The sequence below is a fragment of the Mus musculus genome, chromosome 5, assembly GCF_000001635.26.
Source record: "Mus musculus strain C57BL/6J chromosome 5, GRCm38.p6 C57BL/6J".
Lineage (NCBI taxonomy): Eukaryota > Metazoa > Chordata > Mammalia > Rodentia > Muridae > Mus > Mus musculus.
The window spans coordinates 134,346,718-134,361,465 of NC_000071.6; the positions used below are offsets into that span (position 1 = coordinate 134,346,718).

At 48.2% G+C, this 14,748-nt stretch overlaps 1 protein-coding gene, 1 long non-coding RNA gene and 1 pseudogene across 46 annotated transcripts in view; 2 read left to right on the top strand and 1 right to left on the bottom strand.

The window, feature by feature from the left end:
* Positions 1–1,783: 1,783 nt before the first annotated feature.
* Positions 1,784–3,129, top strand: Gm46925. Its single transcript, XR_001784989.1, has 2 exons — positions 1,784–2,364; positions 3,048–3,129. It is a non-coding gene; the product is annotated as a predicted gene, 46925 (long non-coding RNA).
* A 3,433-nt stretch (positions 3,130–6,562) lies between these two features.
* Gm7033 lies at positions 6,563–8,482 on the top strand (annotated as a pseudogene).
* Positions 8,483–10,943: 2,461 nt separating this feature from the next.
* Gtf2ird1 (general transcription factor II I repeat domain-containing 1) overlaps positions 10,944–14,748 on the bottom strand; it is a 99,207-nt gene continuing 95,402 nt past the window's right edge. For 19 of the 45 annotated variants that reach the window (XM_006504462.3, XM_011240891.2, XM_011240890.2 and 16 more), the window contains 3 exons: positions 14,237–14,429; positions 13,521–13,558; positions 10,944–12,401 (listed from right to left, as the gene is read on the bottom strand). In XM_006504462.3, coding sequence (XP_006504525.1) covers positions 12,106–12,401; positions 13,521–13,558; positions 14,237–14,429 — 527 coding nt within the window. In that variant the 3' untranslated portion in view covers positions 10,944–12,105. The remainder of the gene's footprint in view (positions 12,402–13,520; positions 13,559–14,236; positions 14,430–14,748) is intronic. The other 26 variants (XM_030254729.1, XM_011240895.2, XM_011240894.2 and 23 more) reach the window with 6 other exon arrangements.

Below are 14,748 nucleotides of genomic sequence, written 5' to 3' on the forward strand. Positions count from 1 at the left end.
ATAGGCTGTTGGCATCTTTATTCAACCAACAGTTTTAAATAAAGGAGCAAGGTCATAGAGCATCACTTGATGTATGTGAGGATTTTCTGTTCCCTAGTTAAGGATTTATTGCTGTGAACCGACACCATGACCAAGGTAACTCTTATAAAGAACAACATTTAATTGGGGCTGGCTTACAGGTTCAGAGGTTCAGTCCATTATCATCAAGGTGGGAACATGGCAGCATCCAGGCAGACCTAAGGCTGGAGGAGCTGAGAGTTTCACTTCTTCCGAAGGTAGCTAGGAGAAGATTGGCTTTCAGGCAGTTAGGTTGAAGGTCTTAAAGCCCATGCCCGCAGTGACACATCTACTCCAACAAGGTTATACCTTCTAATAGTGCCACTCCCTGGGCCAAGCATTTCAAACCATCACAGGGAGAGATAGCTCAGCAGTTAAGAGCACTGACTGCTCTTCCAGAGGTCCCAAGTTCAATTCCCAGCAACCACATGGTGGCTCATGACCATTTATAATGTGATCTGCTGCCCTCTTCTGGCCTGCAGGTGTACATGCACATAGAGCATCTATACATAAATACGTATTTAAATAAATAAGGTGTCATGGTTAATCTTATCAACTTGATGGGATTTAGAATCACCAAGTCTGTCTGGATTAGGTTAACTGAAGTGAGAAGCCCTAACTCTAACTTGGGTGTCTGGAATCCTGAATCGAATAAAAATGAAAATTTGAATGCCAGGCCATAGTGGCACACGAGGCAGAGGCAGAGGCAGAGGCAGAGGCAGAGAGGCAGAGGCAGAGAGGCAGAGGCAGAGAGGCAGAGGCAGAGAGGCAGAGGCAGAGAGGCAGAGGCAGAGAGGCAGAGGCAGAGAGGTAGAGGCAGAGGCAGAGAGGCAGAGAGGTAGAGGCAGAGAGGCAGAGAGGCAGAGGCAGAGAGGCAGAGGCAGAGAGGCAGAGGCAGAGAGGCAGAGGCAGAGAGACAGAGGCAGAGAGGCAGAGGCAGAGATGCAGAGAGGCAGAGGCAGAGAGGCAGAGAGGCAGAGACAGAGGCAGAGGCAGAGAGGCAGAGAGGCAGAGGCAGAAGCAGAGAGGCAGAGAGGCAGAGGCAGATGTATCTCTGAGTTTGAGGCCAGCCTGATCTACAGAGTGAGTTGCAGAACAGCCACAGGGAAACTTTGTCTCAATAAAATAAAATAAAGGAGTTGAGCACTAGCATTTGTCCCTGTGTGACTGTGGATGCAATGTGACCAGCTGCCTTAGGCTCCTCCCATCATACCTTCCCCTCCATGACAGGGTGAACCTTCAAACTGTGAGCCAAAACCAAATCTTTCCTTGAGTTGTTTGTGTGGGGTCTTTTGTTGTAGCAAGAAGATAAGCAACTGATTCAGTAAGGGACCAACTCCTTGGGGCTCAGTAGATATTATTAAGCTTGGATCCCTTAATATAGGAGGTCGCCCAGGTCTTTAATCCCAGAACACAGGAGGCTGAGGCAGAAGGGCCATGAATCTGAGGCTAGCCTGGGTGTTGTGGATACACATCTGATGAGGTTTTAATGTCTATTGTCCCACGATCTGAAGTCAGCAAGTAGCCCCTGTGACCCTGTTCCCAGTTAATTGTGACGCCAACAACCAATAGCTGGGCAGAAAAGACATAGGTGGAATTTAGATTCCCTGGGCTTGGGAGCACGAGGAGGAAGAATGTGAACGAGAAGAGGAAGGAAAGCGTGTCCCTGAGGGCTGCCCAATTGGAGCTAAGAGCAGCAGAGAATGAAACATAGTAAGTAATTATTGGGGTTATCGATAGGAGAGTAGATTCCAACAGCACGGAGGGTAGTAATCTGCGAAGCTCTTGTGATGATTAAGGCATATTGTAAAAATATAAGGCTTTGTGTGCTTCTTATCCAGGAACTCAATATCCAAAGGCAGGATAGAAGTTCCAGGCTAGGAATTTTTAATAATTTCTACTACACAAGTCTACCCTTCCTTACTTGGGAGAGACAAGTCAAAGTACCATTCCACTCGAGTTCCATTTTGAGTGAGAGCCAGTGAGTTTATTGGGTTTAACCACAGAGTGTGATGAGGGGGTACTGACAAGAGTGGGGGCAAAGCAGCCACAATACTGAAGTCTCAGCCCAGTACAGACAGGGAGGATGATAACATCCTTACAGCTTCATGGACAGAGTCCTGGCTTCAGCTAACCTTCCAGTCTCCCAGCACTGCCCAAGAACAGAAGGGCCACATGCAACTAGGGCAGAATTGCATACAGCTGTCTGAAATCAGGTGCGAGGCCCAGGATCCCCACCACTCCCTCCTACTGTGAATAAGTATCAGCGGCCCTTGGAATCAACCTAGTCCATCTTGGAGATGACTTGTAAGTAGTCGAAGTTATCTTGATAAAGATGTCTGCTATTATGTTTGGAAGACAGTCTTCTATAGCACTGGACTAAGGAATGAATGTGTGTGTGTGTGTGTGTGTGTGTGTGTGTGAGAGAGAGAGAGAGAGAGAGAGAGAGAGAGAGAGAGAGAGAGAGAGAGAGAGAAATATTAAAGCTATACAAAGAAAGGGGAGGCAGAGACACAGAGAAGCACAGAGACAGAGGGAGACATTTTAGGGAAGCTCCTGCCTCCAAGAACACAAGCCCACCCTCATCTGCTTGGTACCCTGGGTGCACCTGCGCGGAGAGGGAACCCAGAGAAGCAGGTGTGGTTTGAGGAGCAGGTGTGAGCAGCCACCCTACTCTTCTTCCCTCCTGCCTCACCCTGGTGTCGTTTCTGGCTGATGATGGCTTTATTACTGTTTTCAGTCAGATATAATTCTAGCATTTTCTAGAATCTCGATCTTTTCATTGATACTAGATCTTTCTACAAAGAATTTGTATATAGGATGATTAGACAACCACCAGCACACATCCCCAGGCAATTAGGACGTTTGAAATGCAGTGCAGAAACCCACATCCCTCATTTATTATTTTGGAAAGTGTTTTTGTGATTTTTCTTTGGGATGGGTGGGGGGGGGAATGTGTTTACAAAACCAACAACAATTCTCATTTCTAGTTGCAAAACACGAAGCCATTTTGAACGGAGACAGATGGCAGTTAAATGAAGTTTAATTAAAGAATGAGCGCTTTGAAGCAAACCGCTTTACAAAGTGCGGCACGCTCGGATTCTTGAGCGCTTGCATAAATAGCATCTGGAAGCTTCTGCAGGAAAGGTATTCTGAGGGATCTGGAAGAAGACCAACCAAAGGTCAGGTCCGTGGGGCTGACCTTTGATGGGCCCGAGCTCCTAAAGCTCAGGAAGTAGGGTGATGGATGGGACAGGAGACCAGGACGGAGGGATGCGGTGGTGCGGGGTGAGGATGGGGGTAGGGGCTTAGTGGAGCAGGTAGGTGGGTGAAACCGAAGGGCACAGTTAGTCAAATTCTTAGATGAAGCCAGGCATGGAGACACACCGGTAATCCCAGCATTTGAGAGGTCAAAGCAAGAAGATCAAAAAATTCATGGGCGAGTGGTGGCGTACACCTTTGATCCTAGCACTCGGAGTGCAGTACTTGGAAGGAAGAGGCCACCTGGTCTCTGGTCTACTTCCAGGACAGCCAGGGGTACACAGTGAAACCCTGTCTCAACACACATGCCTCTCCCTCCTTCCCCCTCCTCCCCTTCCTCCTCCCCTCCCTCCCTCCTCTCTCTCTCTCTTTCTCTCTCTCTCACACACACACACACACACACACACACACACACACTCAAGGCCATCTTTAGCAACATGAGTTAGAGGCCAGACTGGGTCACCTACAACCCTATCTCAACAAAAGGCTTTGCTTTGGAGGGATATCCCCCCCCCTTTTTTTAACGGGTTTTTGTTTTGAGACAGGGTCTCATGTAACCCCACTGGTCTCCCACTCCTGCACACCCGATCCTCTTGTCTTCTCCAGGATTGGGATTATATGTGCCCCACCCACCGAGCCCACTTGTATTCAGTGCTCGGTGGAATCTAGGGCTTGCTGCATGCTAGGCAAAAGCACCTCACCACCTGAGCTACATTCGCCTGGCCCGGTTTGTTTTGATTCAGGAGCTGTGGAGAGCCCAGACCCACTGAATTGCAGCACTCTGTAGTCTGCTCACAGCCTTGGGATCGGTTTCCCAGCGCCGGCTCCACCCAGAGGCTCCACCCACTTGCTCTGATCTATTTGCCTTGAGTCATAGCGTGGGTGTGTCTAGACCACAGACAGGCGCCAGTGGCTGCTCCCTGTATAAGGGCGCCAGGTACCCAAGGCTCTGTCTAACCAAAAACCTAGGTTCCAGCCATGGGTAAAAGGTGGATATGAGACTCAGCTAGAAGACTGATGGGGGTCGGGGGTGGGGAGCTGGAATATCGTATCGAGAAGTTAACTTATGTAACAGGGACAAACATCCTGGGAGCTGTTTTCCTTTTTTTTTTTTTTTTTTAAATTAATTAATTAATTAATTTTCTTTTCTGTTTTGAAATGTGGGGGAAATGTGGCTTTGGTTATATAGTATCCTGAGCCACGCCCCAGCTCCTCACGGGGGTGGGGTGGGGGTGGGTTGTAGAGTAGGTGGTTGAAGCCCTCCTTTAAAGGGTTTGTTTATTGAGGCGGGGTCTCACTATGAAGGCTCCCAGACTGAGATTTTTGCCTGCTGCTGCATCTAGAGTTGATCTAAGGGTTTTTTACATTTAAAAAAAGATTTATTTTTATTACCCTAAATTGTGTGTGTGTGTGTGTTTAGAAATGTACAGTCCATTCACCTGTTGGGCTGGAGTTACAGGCAGTTATGAGCCACGGGACATGGGTACAGGGAAGTAAGCGTGGCACTGTTGCAAATGGACACACCGAAATGGCTAGGCTGGACCTTCTGTCTGCCCTGCCCCATGTTTTTGTTTTGTTTCCTTCCAGTTCAGGGTTTCTCTGTGTAGACCAGGTTGACCTCAAACTCACCACAGATACACCACACCCAAAGTCTGTTTTTTGTTTCTGAGAAAGGGTCTTATGTAGCCCAGGCTAGCCTCCCAACTTGCTATGTAAAGGAGAATGACCTTGGGGGCTGGAGAGATGGCTCAGTGGTTAAGGTCCTGAGTTCAAATCCAAGCAACCACATGGTGGCTCACGACCATCTATAATGGGGTCTGACGCCCTCTTCTGGTGTGTCTGAGGACAGCTACAGTGTACTCACATAGAATAAATAAATCTTAAAAAGAAAAAAAAAGAAAAGGAGAATGACCTTGAATTTGTCCTCTAGCCTTGGTCCCAAATGCCGGGTGGCAGGTGCCACAGGGTCTTGGAATGAGTTCATCAGGTTTTCAACTAAAGATCCTCCTGCCTCAGCCTTCTAGGTAGCTGGGACTGTAGGCACACCATGGGCCAGCCATCCCCATTGGAGGAGTTAGTTCCCTGTAAATAGGATGGTGGTCCATGATAGAGCCTTGGAGCTTGAGGAGAAAGAGGGATGAGTGTGGGGTTCTGAAAGCCTGCGACTCCAGCATTTGGGAGGTGGACACTGGAAGACCTTGAGTTCAAGGTCATCTTCAGCAACATAAGAAGTTGAGGCCAGCCCGGGCAGTGGTGGCGCAAGCCTTTAATCACAGCACTGTGGAGGCAGAGGCAGGTGGATTTCTGAGTTCGAGGCCAGCCTGGTCTACAGAGTGAGTTTCAGGACAGCCAGGGCTACATGAAAAAAACCCTGTCTCCAACCCCCCCTCAACCCTCAAAAAAAGAAGTTGAGGCCAGCCTAGACTACATGAGACCCTGTCCGTCGAGCCTCTCCACCCAAATGCAGAGAAGCCAGACAGAGAAAAGAGTGAGTGTCCCAGTGTGGTGTGGAAAAGAAGGCCAGCTGGGAGCTGACTGGTATGTGTGGTGGTGGCTGGGTACCAGAGGGGGCAGGGAGGGGACAGTTCACAGGGGTGTGCCAACTTTGTGGCTTGTAACAGCTTTCTAGGAGGAAGCTGATCCAGATGTCTGGAACAGGGCCTCTCTTCCAGCTGGGATGCAGAGCCATCCCGCAGGCCTGGGAGAAGTATCTGGACTGGTCTGTCTGTCTGTCTGTCTGTCTGTCCGTCCTTGCCAGAGCACTCATTCTGACCGGAGAATCAGAGCCAGGTCCTGGAGTCTTCCTGTTCTCCTTTCCAATAACCAGCATGTAAGGCTCAGACAAGAACATGAAAGGGATACAAGAAGAGGAAGCATTCCTGTGACAGGGCTGGGGCTGTGTGTGTGTGTGTCTCCACTGAGAGCTTTGGCAGAGGCTGAGGGTCAAGAAGTCCAGTACAGTCAGCATTTTCTAGTGTGGACATAAAGATAACATGGTATTTCTCCTTTTTTTTGTGGGGGGGGCGGAACTTGAGACAGGGTTTCTCTGTGTAGCCCTGGCTGTCCTGGAACTCACTCTGTAGACCAGGCTGGCCTCGAACTCAGAAATCTGCCTACCTCTGCTTCACAGGTGCTGGGATTAAAGGTGTGCGCCACCACTGCCCAGCATTATTTCTCTCTCCTTTCTAGGACATTTTGTTTTAACATATGGTTTCAGGAAAGAAAAAAAAAAAAAGCTAGGCAGCAGTGGTGGTGGTGGTGATGTGTCTAATTTTAGGCCTGAGGAGATGGCTTAGCTGTTAAGAGCATTGATTTTGCTGGAGCTGCAGCAGGTGGTGGCAGTGGTGGGGTGGGAGCAGTGACTGGTGTTTGTTTCCCCCCTCAGTGGGTGAGTGGGGAGCTGGTGACGCTCCCTATCCCCCTAAGGGGTCATGGCTGATTTTTTTTTTCTTTAGGCGATTCTGGAGGTTTTTAGCTGTGGGAAGAGTGTCCCCCTCCTCCTGGTCTCCTGCTTCTTACTCTTTCTGGATAGGATTTGTTGAGAAATTTTTGCCCCACTCTTGTGGGTGACTTGGGTCACCCTCCCGGTCTCAGTTTTTTTTCTTTCTTTCTCTTTCTTCCTTTCCTTCCTTCCTTTCTTCCTTCCTCTTTCTTCTTCCTTCCTTCCTTCTTTCCTTCCTTCCTTCCTTCCTCCCTCCCTCCCCCTCTTTCTTTCTTTTTTTTCTTTATATCTCGTTCCCCCGTTTGTGTTGTGTGTGGAAATGGCGAACTCGGCAAACACAAACACCGCGCCTAAATTGTATAGATCTGTGATTGAAGATGTTATTAATGATGTTCGAGACATTTTTCTGGATGATGGAGTGGAGGAACAGTTCCTGATGGAACTAAAATCACTGTGGGAGAATAAACTAATGCAGTCTAGGGCAGTAGACGGATTTCATTTGGAAGAAGAGCAGCTTTTGTTGCAAGTTCAGCAGCAGCATCTCCACCACCATCAGCGAGCCCAGCATCAGCATCAGCATCGCATCTCCACCACCATCAGCCAGCACAGCATCAGCAAGCACGGAACCAAAAGATTCTTATTCCTGCATCACAGCAAGCTATGGCACCACAAGTTAATGTTTCCGATTCTAAGTTGATACAACATATGAATGCATCAAGTATTCCCAGTGCTGTTGCTACAGTTGCTACCTTGGCACTTCCTGCAGGCTTACCTCCTGTTCAACAGATACTAACCAATTCAGGCCAGCTGCTTCAGGTGGTCAGAGCAGCCAATGGTGCCCAGTCTATCTTTCAGCCTCAGCAGTCAGTTGTTCTACAACAAGTTATACCACAAATGCAGCCTGGTGGAGTCCAAGTACCTGTTATCCAGCAGGTCCTAGCCCCACTTCCTGGAGGGATGTCACTACAGATGCGTGTCATCATTCAAACACAGCAAATCTTATTTACAGGAAATAAGACCCAGGTCAGTCCTACCAACAGTGGCAGCACCCGCCCCGGCACAAGCTGGACAGCAGCAGCCACAGGCCCAGCCTGCCCAACAGCAAGCTCCGTTGGTGCTGCAAGTTGATGGAACAGGGCATACATCTCCTGAGGAAGATGAAGATGAAGAAGACTATGATGAGGAGGAGGAAGAAAATAAAGAGAAAGATGGAGCTGAAGATGGGCAGGTGGAAGAAGAGCCCCTCAAGAGTGAAGATGATGTAAATGATGAGGAAGGGCAGGAACTCTTTGACACAGACAATGTTGCTGCATGCCAGTTCTATAAGATACACAGAAGTAAAAATAAATGGAAATTTCCTCTCAAGGATGGCATTATGAATCTTAACGGAAGAGATTATATATTTTCCAAAGCCTTGGAGATGCAGAGTGGTGAAGAGTTGCTTCTTTCCTTTTATAAATAAGACAAAGACACTTAAAATGGATGGTTTGAAACTTGGGACATATATCAGCCGAAACTTGACTTCTGCATGTCAGAAAACTGCAGGAGAAGTAAAACTACTGGAGCAAAGCTAGACCTTGACCACACAGACATTACTTCAGACTGGCAAGCCATGGAACTGTGGCACCTGGGGTTGCTGGGCGGGGGGAAGGGGTTTGTGTAAGAAAACTGTAACTGTCGATTTTAAATACAGGAACCTGCCACTGGTAATTAGCATGTAAAGCTTTGTCTATATTTGTTTCTCCAAGTTGGGCTCAATCAGAAGATACTTGTTGGAATGACCTGAAGACATCACCCTTTTGATAGATTGAACTGAAACTGCTTATTGTATGTGGTTATATTTGGTAAAGATTGTGTGTGAGCTTTTTTTTTTTTTTAAAAGATTTATTTATTTATTATATGTAAGTACACTGTAGCTGTCTTCAGACACTCCAGAAGAGGGAGTCAGATCTTGTTACAGATGGTTGTGAGCCACCATGTGGTTGCTGGGATTTGAACTTCAAACCTTTGGAAGAGCAATCGGGTGCTCTTACCCACTGAGCCATCTCACCAGCCCCGTGTGTGAGCTTTTTACAGAAGGGCAAGAATTATGGTGCTGAATTTTACTTCACTTGTATAAGAAAGTTCAAAACTCATAATAGGTCTTAAACACATTTTTACTTGTTACTCTCCCTCAGTAATACATCCTTCTCACTTTCCTGCTGCATGAACATCTAGGTAAGATTTAAAGAAAAGGGGCTGGCGAGATGGCTCAGCGAGTAAGAGCACTGACTGTTCTTCTGAAGGTCCTGAGTTCAAATCCCAGCAACCACATGGTGGCTCACAATTACCTGTAATGAGATCTGACGCCCTCTTCTGGTGTGTCTGAAGTCAGCTACAGTGTAGCTATGTATAATAATAAATAAATCTTTGGGCCAGAGCGAGCAGGGCCAACCGGAGCGAACAGAGGTCCTAAAATTCAATTCCCAACAACCATATGAAGGCTTACAGCTATCTGTACAACTACAGTGTACTCATATACATAAAATAAATAAACAAATATCCCCCCCCCCCCCCCAGACAGGGTTTCTCTGTATCACTTGGCTGTTCTGGAACTCACTCTGTAGACCAGGCTGGCCTCGAACTCAGAAATCTGCCTGCCTCTGCCTCCCAAGTGCTGGGATTAAAGGCGTGCACCACCATGCCTGGCAAATAAACAAATCTTTAAAAAAAAAAATTAAAAGAAAAGGATCACTGGTCACAGTTTGGAGACGATGTTGACCCAGGATTGGACGCTTGGTTTAATTAGGTTTTCATACCTGTTAAATGTAACTTAAAGACTTGGGTCTTACCTGTGTTGACTAGAATTAAAGTGACAGCTTAATTTCCTTACTGAAAAACTGCTCAGTCCCATACTATAAGAGGAAACCCCAAATTGGCTCTCAGGAATATGTTTTCACTTTACAAAGGTCCCACGGAGCTGCAGTTGTACAGTACACGTGAGGTGTGGAGGTTTTTCTTCTGGGCCATAGTGTGTGCTTACTGTGCACTGACTAGCCTTTAGGTAAACCCTGGGATGACATTCGGTCCATTGAGCGAAGAAGCATAAGGGCAAAGGATGAGGACTGGACTTTTATTAAACAATTTAGTAATTAAAAAAAAAAGAGAGTGCATTGATTGTACTGGTGGTAGTGACGCACACCTTTAATCCCAGCACTCGGGAGACAGAGGCAGGCGGATTTTTGAGTTTGAGGCCAGCCTGGTCTACAGAGTGAGTTCCAGGACAGCCAAGGCTACACAGAGAAACCCTGTCTCAAAAAAACAAAAATAAATAAATAAATAAATAACCACATTTAGAAGCCAGGTGGTGGTGGCGCACACCTTTAATCCCAGCACTTGGGAAGCAGAGGCAGGTGGATCTGTCTTGAGTTCAAGGGCTACACAGAGAGTCTTTGTCTTGAACAACCCCCCCCCGCCCCCCCTACCAGCCCCACCCAAAAAGGAAAGAAAAATCCAAAACAAAACAAAGCAAAACTCACACCTGGTGTGTGTTCCAATTTTCTCTTTCCTTCGTGTGGTCCCTGGGAGCTGACTCAGGTTGTTAGGTTTTTTTGGCAGGAGCCTCCTTCACCCACTAAGGTTCCCTTTTCATCTTCCTTTTGGAGACCCCAGAGCTCACTAGTTCACTTGGAGGCCAGCAAGCTCTGGGGATCCTCCGGTTCCAACCTCCCATTGCCTGGATTATGGGTGTCTACTACCACACTGCACAGCTTTTAACATGGATACTGGGACTCTGAGGTTTTAGATCAACACGTTCACAAAGGAAGGACTCCCCACTGAGCCATCTCCCCAGCCCCAGATGGGGAACTCTGGCCCCTCTTGTCTCCACCTCATGGGCACTGGAATTATAGGTGCTCACCATCACACCCAGCGCTGGGGTGGAACCAATGGCTTTGCGCATGCCGTGCAAGGACTCCGTGGCTTCTCTTGTGGCCACAGTCCCTTGGCAGTCAAGAAAATAACTTCTATCCTTGGATACCACAGCCTGGCACTCAGGAACAGGAGACTCCAGGGTATGGTGGAGCCAGGGCACCTGAGCTGGTGTCTTGTCTGACTCAGTCGCTGGATGGGACCACACCACCTGCTGGGCCACACCACCAAACGTGAACATATAACCAAAGGGGAAAAAAAAGTGACGCTTTTGTTCTTTTTCATTTTCTTTACTTATTTAAAAAGGCCTTGGCGGCAGGAATATAGTGTAAAAATCATTGGAAAAACTAAAAGGCATTGATACATATCCGAATATACTTTGTACATAAATTACATTTTCCTTTAGTCTTTTGAGTTGAGGTCCTGATTCGGCTCTGAGGTCTAATAATCAAGGGGGCCCGGAAGCTGCACGTTTAGTCCGGAATAGTCCACCATGTACACTGGCCACTGCTAGAGAGAGGGGGGGAGGGGACAGAGGGACCACGTTAGGACTCCAGGTGACATGGAGGAACTCCCAGAATAATTAGCACGCTTTCTTTGAGGATGAATTCAAATGGTACTTATTATGCAGCCACTGAGGCCCAGAGAGGGAAAGAGACCTGCCCGAGGTCACACAGGTGGAGCATAGTGATTGTCCCCACCTGTGTTCAATACATGGATTAGACACCATTGAGGGCTGCGTCAGCATGAGCGGAAACCATGGTTCACACAGTCTCACCCCACAGACACTATCTCACCTCCTGGGGTGAAGGGAGGGAGTCAATGATAGAAAAAAATGATAAAAAAAAAACACCCCAAAAACCAACAACAAAACAGCTTTTCTTTCCTTCATTCCTTTTTCTCGAAGCAGTCTCATGTAGCCCAGGCTAGCCTCAAACTTTCTACGTAGCTGAGGCTAACCTTGAACTTTTTGATTCTCCTGACTCTACCTCTCCAGTGTTAGGATCCCAGGCGTGTACCACCAGGTCCAGTTTATATGGAGCTGCAAATAGAACCCAGGGCTTCATGCATGCAAAGCATGTACCCTGCTGACTAAGCCACACCCTCTGCCCCCAGTTTAGCCAGTTTTCTTTGAGACAGTCTCCATATAGCCTCAGAGGGCCTTGAACGCCGATCTTCCCCCTTCTACTACTGGGACTGTGGACGTAAGACACCATACCCTGGGTGGGTTTTGTGTTTGTGTTTGTTTTGTTTTTTTTTTTTTTTACATGAGTTCTTCTGAATCAGGAAAGGGCTAAACAAAGCAATGTAGCCAAAAGATGGAGGTTGAGTTCTGTCACGTGACCTTCCCCCTCTGGCTCCTGCTGACGTCATTTATACACATCGCAGGTGATAGCCACACTTCAAGCACTGCGCTGATTGCGCGGACCCTCCGTCTATCTTGTGGGCAAAACGAGTGGATGTGCCTGCCCCTCTGTGGTTGGCTGAGTCCCTCTCAGAGCCCAGTGCCTCCCAGTTCCTGGAGCTGTGGATGGCCCTGCCCGAGGAAGGGGCAAAGGCCACACAGAATTAGGGTGAAGTTCGGATCCGCGTGACTTTACCACGAGGGAGATCTGGTTGGTGGATGCCACAGACTCTGGGTTAGAGGACGAAGATGAAGAGGAGGAAGAAGAGGAGACTGAGTTGCCTTCAGAGACCCTCTTTCTCTTGCGCTTGGGAATGTTGTCTTTGGCTGGTGGAAGAAACAGTAGCTGAGGGCTGTTAGGGGCCACCCTGTGCTGGCCTCCTGAGCTCCCGGGAGAAAGTCCCGGCTTTTAGATTTTTAGTGTTTTACTCATTTTGATGCCCTAAGAAACCAGGGTTTTGTGTACATTGAGCCACACCCCCACCCCCTGATTGGAGGATTCTAGGCCAGAGCTCTACCACTGAGCCACGCCCCCAGCCCCTGATTGGAGGATTCTAGGCAGGGGCTCTACCACTGAGCCACGCCCCCAGCCCCTCCCTGGGGGATTCTAGGCAGGGGCTCTACCCACCTCTGAGTTACAGCTTTATTCTTTCAATGCCCTGGGCCTAGCATTCTAGGCTCAGTGGCTGAGCCTCACTTGTCTAGTCTTACTTCCTAAGCAGGTCTAAAGGCCAGCTGTCCCACTTCTGGCTTCTATTCATCTACTTGTCTTGCTGATAAAATATTCCTCACCACTTCAACAGGTTCTATTTTCATGGCCTCACCCAGAACATTTAGTTTTCAGTATGGCTGCCAACCCAAGACCTTAAAAAACCCTCAGTATCTGTTCTGCTACCCATTTCCTACCCAAATATTTTGGTTTGGTTTGTTGAGGCAGGTCTCATGTAGCCTAGGCTGGCCTCCACGTCACTGTGCAGCTGAACCTGGCCTTGACTCCTGATCCTCCAGCCTTTTACCTCCTGAGTACTGGGATTATAGGTGTGTGTGCCACTATAGCTGATGCACATTCTCTCCCAACGAATCCACACGCCAGCCTTACCTATGTTTTTAAAAATTATTTACATATATATGGCACATGAATATATATACATATGTATATATATATATGTATGTATTTATGTGTGTGTGTGTATATATAATATATATGTGTGTGTGTGTGTATGTGTGTGTGTGCAGCCAACTTGCAGGAGTGGTTGGCCCTCTCTCCATCATGTGGGTCCCAGGGATTGAACTCAGGTCATCATCAGGCTTAGTAGCAAGCACCTTTATACACTGAACCATGCCAAGGTCCTGCCTGTCTGTGCCTTTTCTTTTCTTTTTTCTTTGAAGGCATTAGACTAGTCCCCATGGGGCTGAAGGCTGGCTTCTACTGTCTTTCTCACTTACCTGGCACCTTGGCATTGTTGCAGACGTCCCCAAAAGGTCTGAAAAAGACAGAAGCCAGGCGGCAATTAGAAGGTTTCCCCTCCTCATCTGCTGCTTCTGACTACAGGAAGGTCAGCTTTGGTTACAGTTCAAGCTATAGCTTTACACCCTAAGCGCAGCTCACTGGTTCATGTGTTAAATGTGTGCTCCTCTGGCACATTAACAGGGTGGTAGGCCTTTAAGAGGAGGGGCTTGGTGGGACGGATGTCCTCGTGGGGATGCTAGTGCGAACTGATTCCTCCCGCCTCTCTCTGCTCTCTGGCTCTCATGAAGCGAGCAGCTCACCATGCATATGTTCCCGGCTCAAGTGACCAGGGCACAAGATCCCTGGAACTCTTTTGAGACAGTGGTGCCATAGACGAAGGCCTATCTGTGTTCCTGCTTCTGCTTCACCATTACCGGGATGATAGGAATACATTAGCTCATGCCTATAATCCAGGCATGGGGGATATGGAAGCTGGAATACTAGAAGTTTAAGATCAGCCTCAGCCACATAGTGTGTTCCAGGCCAGCCTGGACTACGTGAGACGCTGTTTTAAAACAACAACTAAATATGGAGTTGATCTTCTGACTCAGGAGCCTGTCTCTGACAGACCACTGCTGACCTGCTGGCTCGTGCCCTGCAGCACTGGGGGACCTTCCCATCCCGCTCACCCTGCTGTCCCCACGGCACTCACTGGAGCTGGTTGATGATGACCATCCGCACATGCTCCCTGGCCTTCAGGATCTTCTCCAGCCGATGGATGTCATAGGTGTTGGGGTTCCGGAAGGGGATGTCATCTGGGAGGCCCTTCACCTCCACGGCATCTGGGCTGTCCCGGATCAGTTTGTAAGGGACCAGCACAGGCCGATTCAGTCCCAGGGCCTCACCTGAAGAACACGGGTCAGAGTCAGAGAAAGATGGCCCGTGTCAAAGGGTGAGACACTCTGGGGAGAAGATTATGACTCTGACAGCCCAACTCTGCAGCATCCCACCCTAGGGACAGCAACATCACTCAGGTATGCTATGATGGTTAATACTGACCATCAACAGATTCTGGAATTATCCAGAAGACATACCACTGGGCAGATCTGTGAACAACTTTCTAGATTGCCTTGACTGACGTGGACCTATTCTACATGTGGGTGGCACCATCTCAAAGGCTGGATCCAGTCCAGAAGTGAATGAACTGGACAGAGTGAGCTGGGT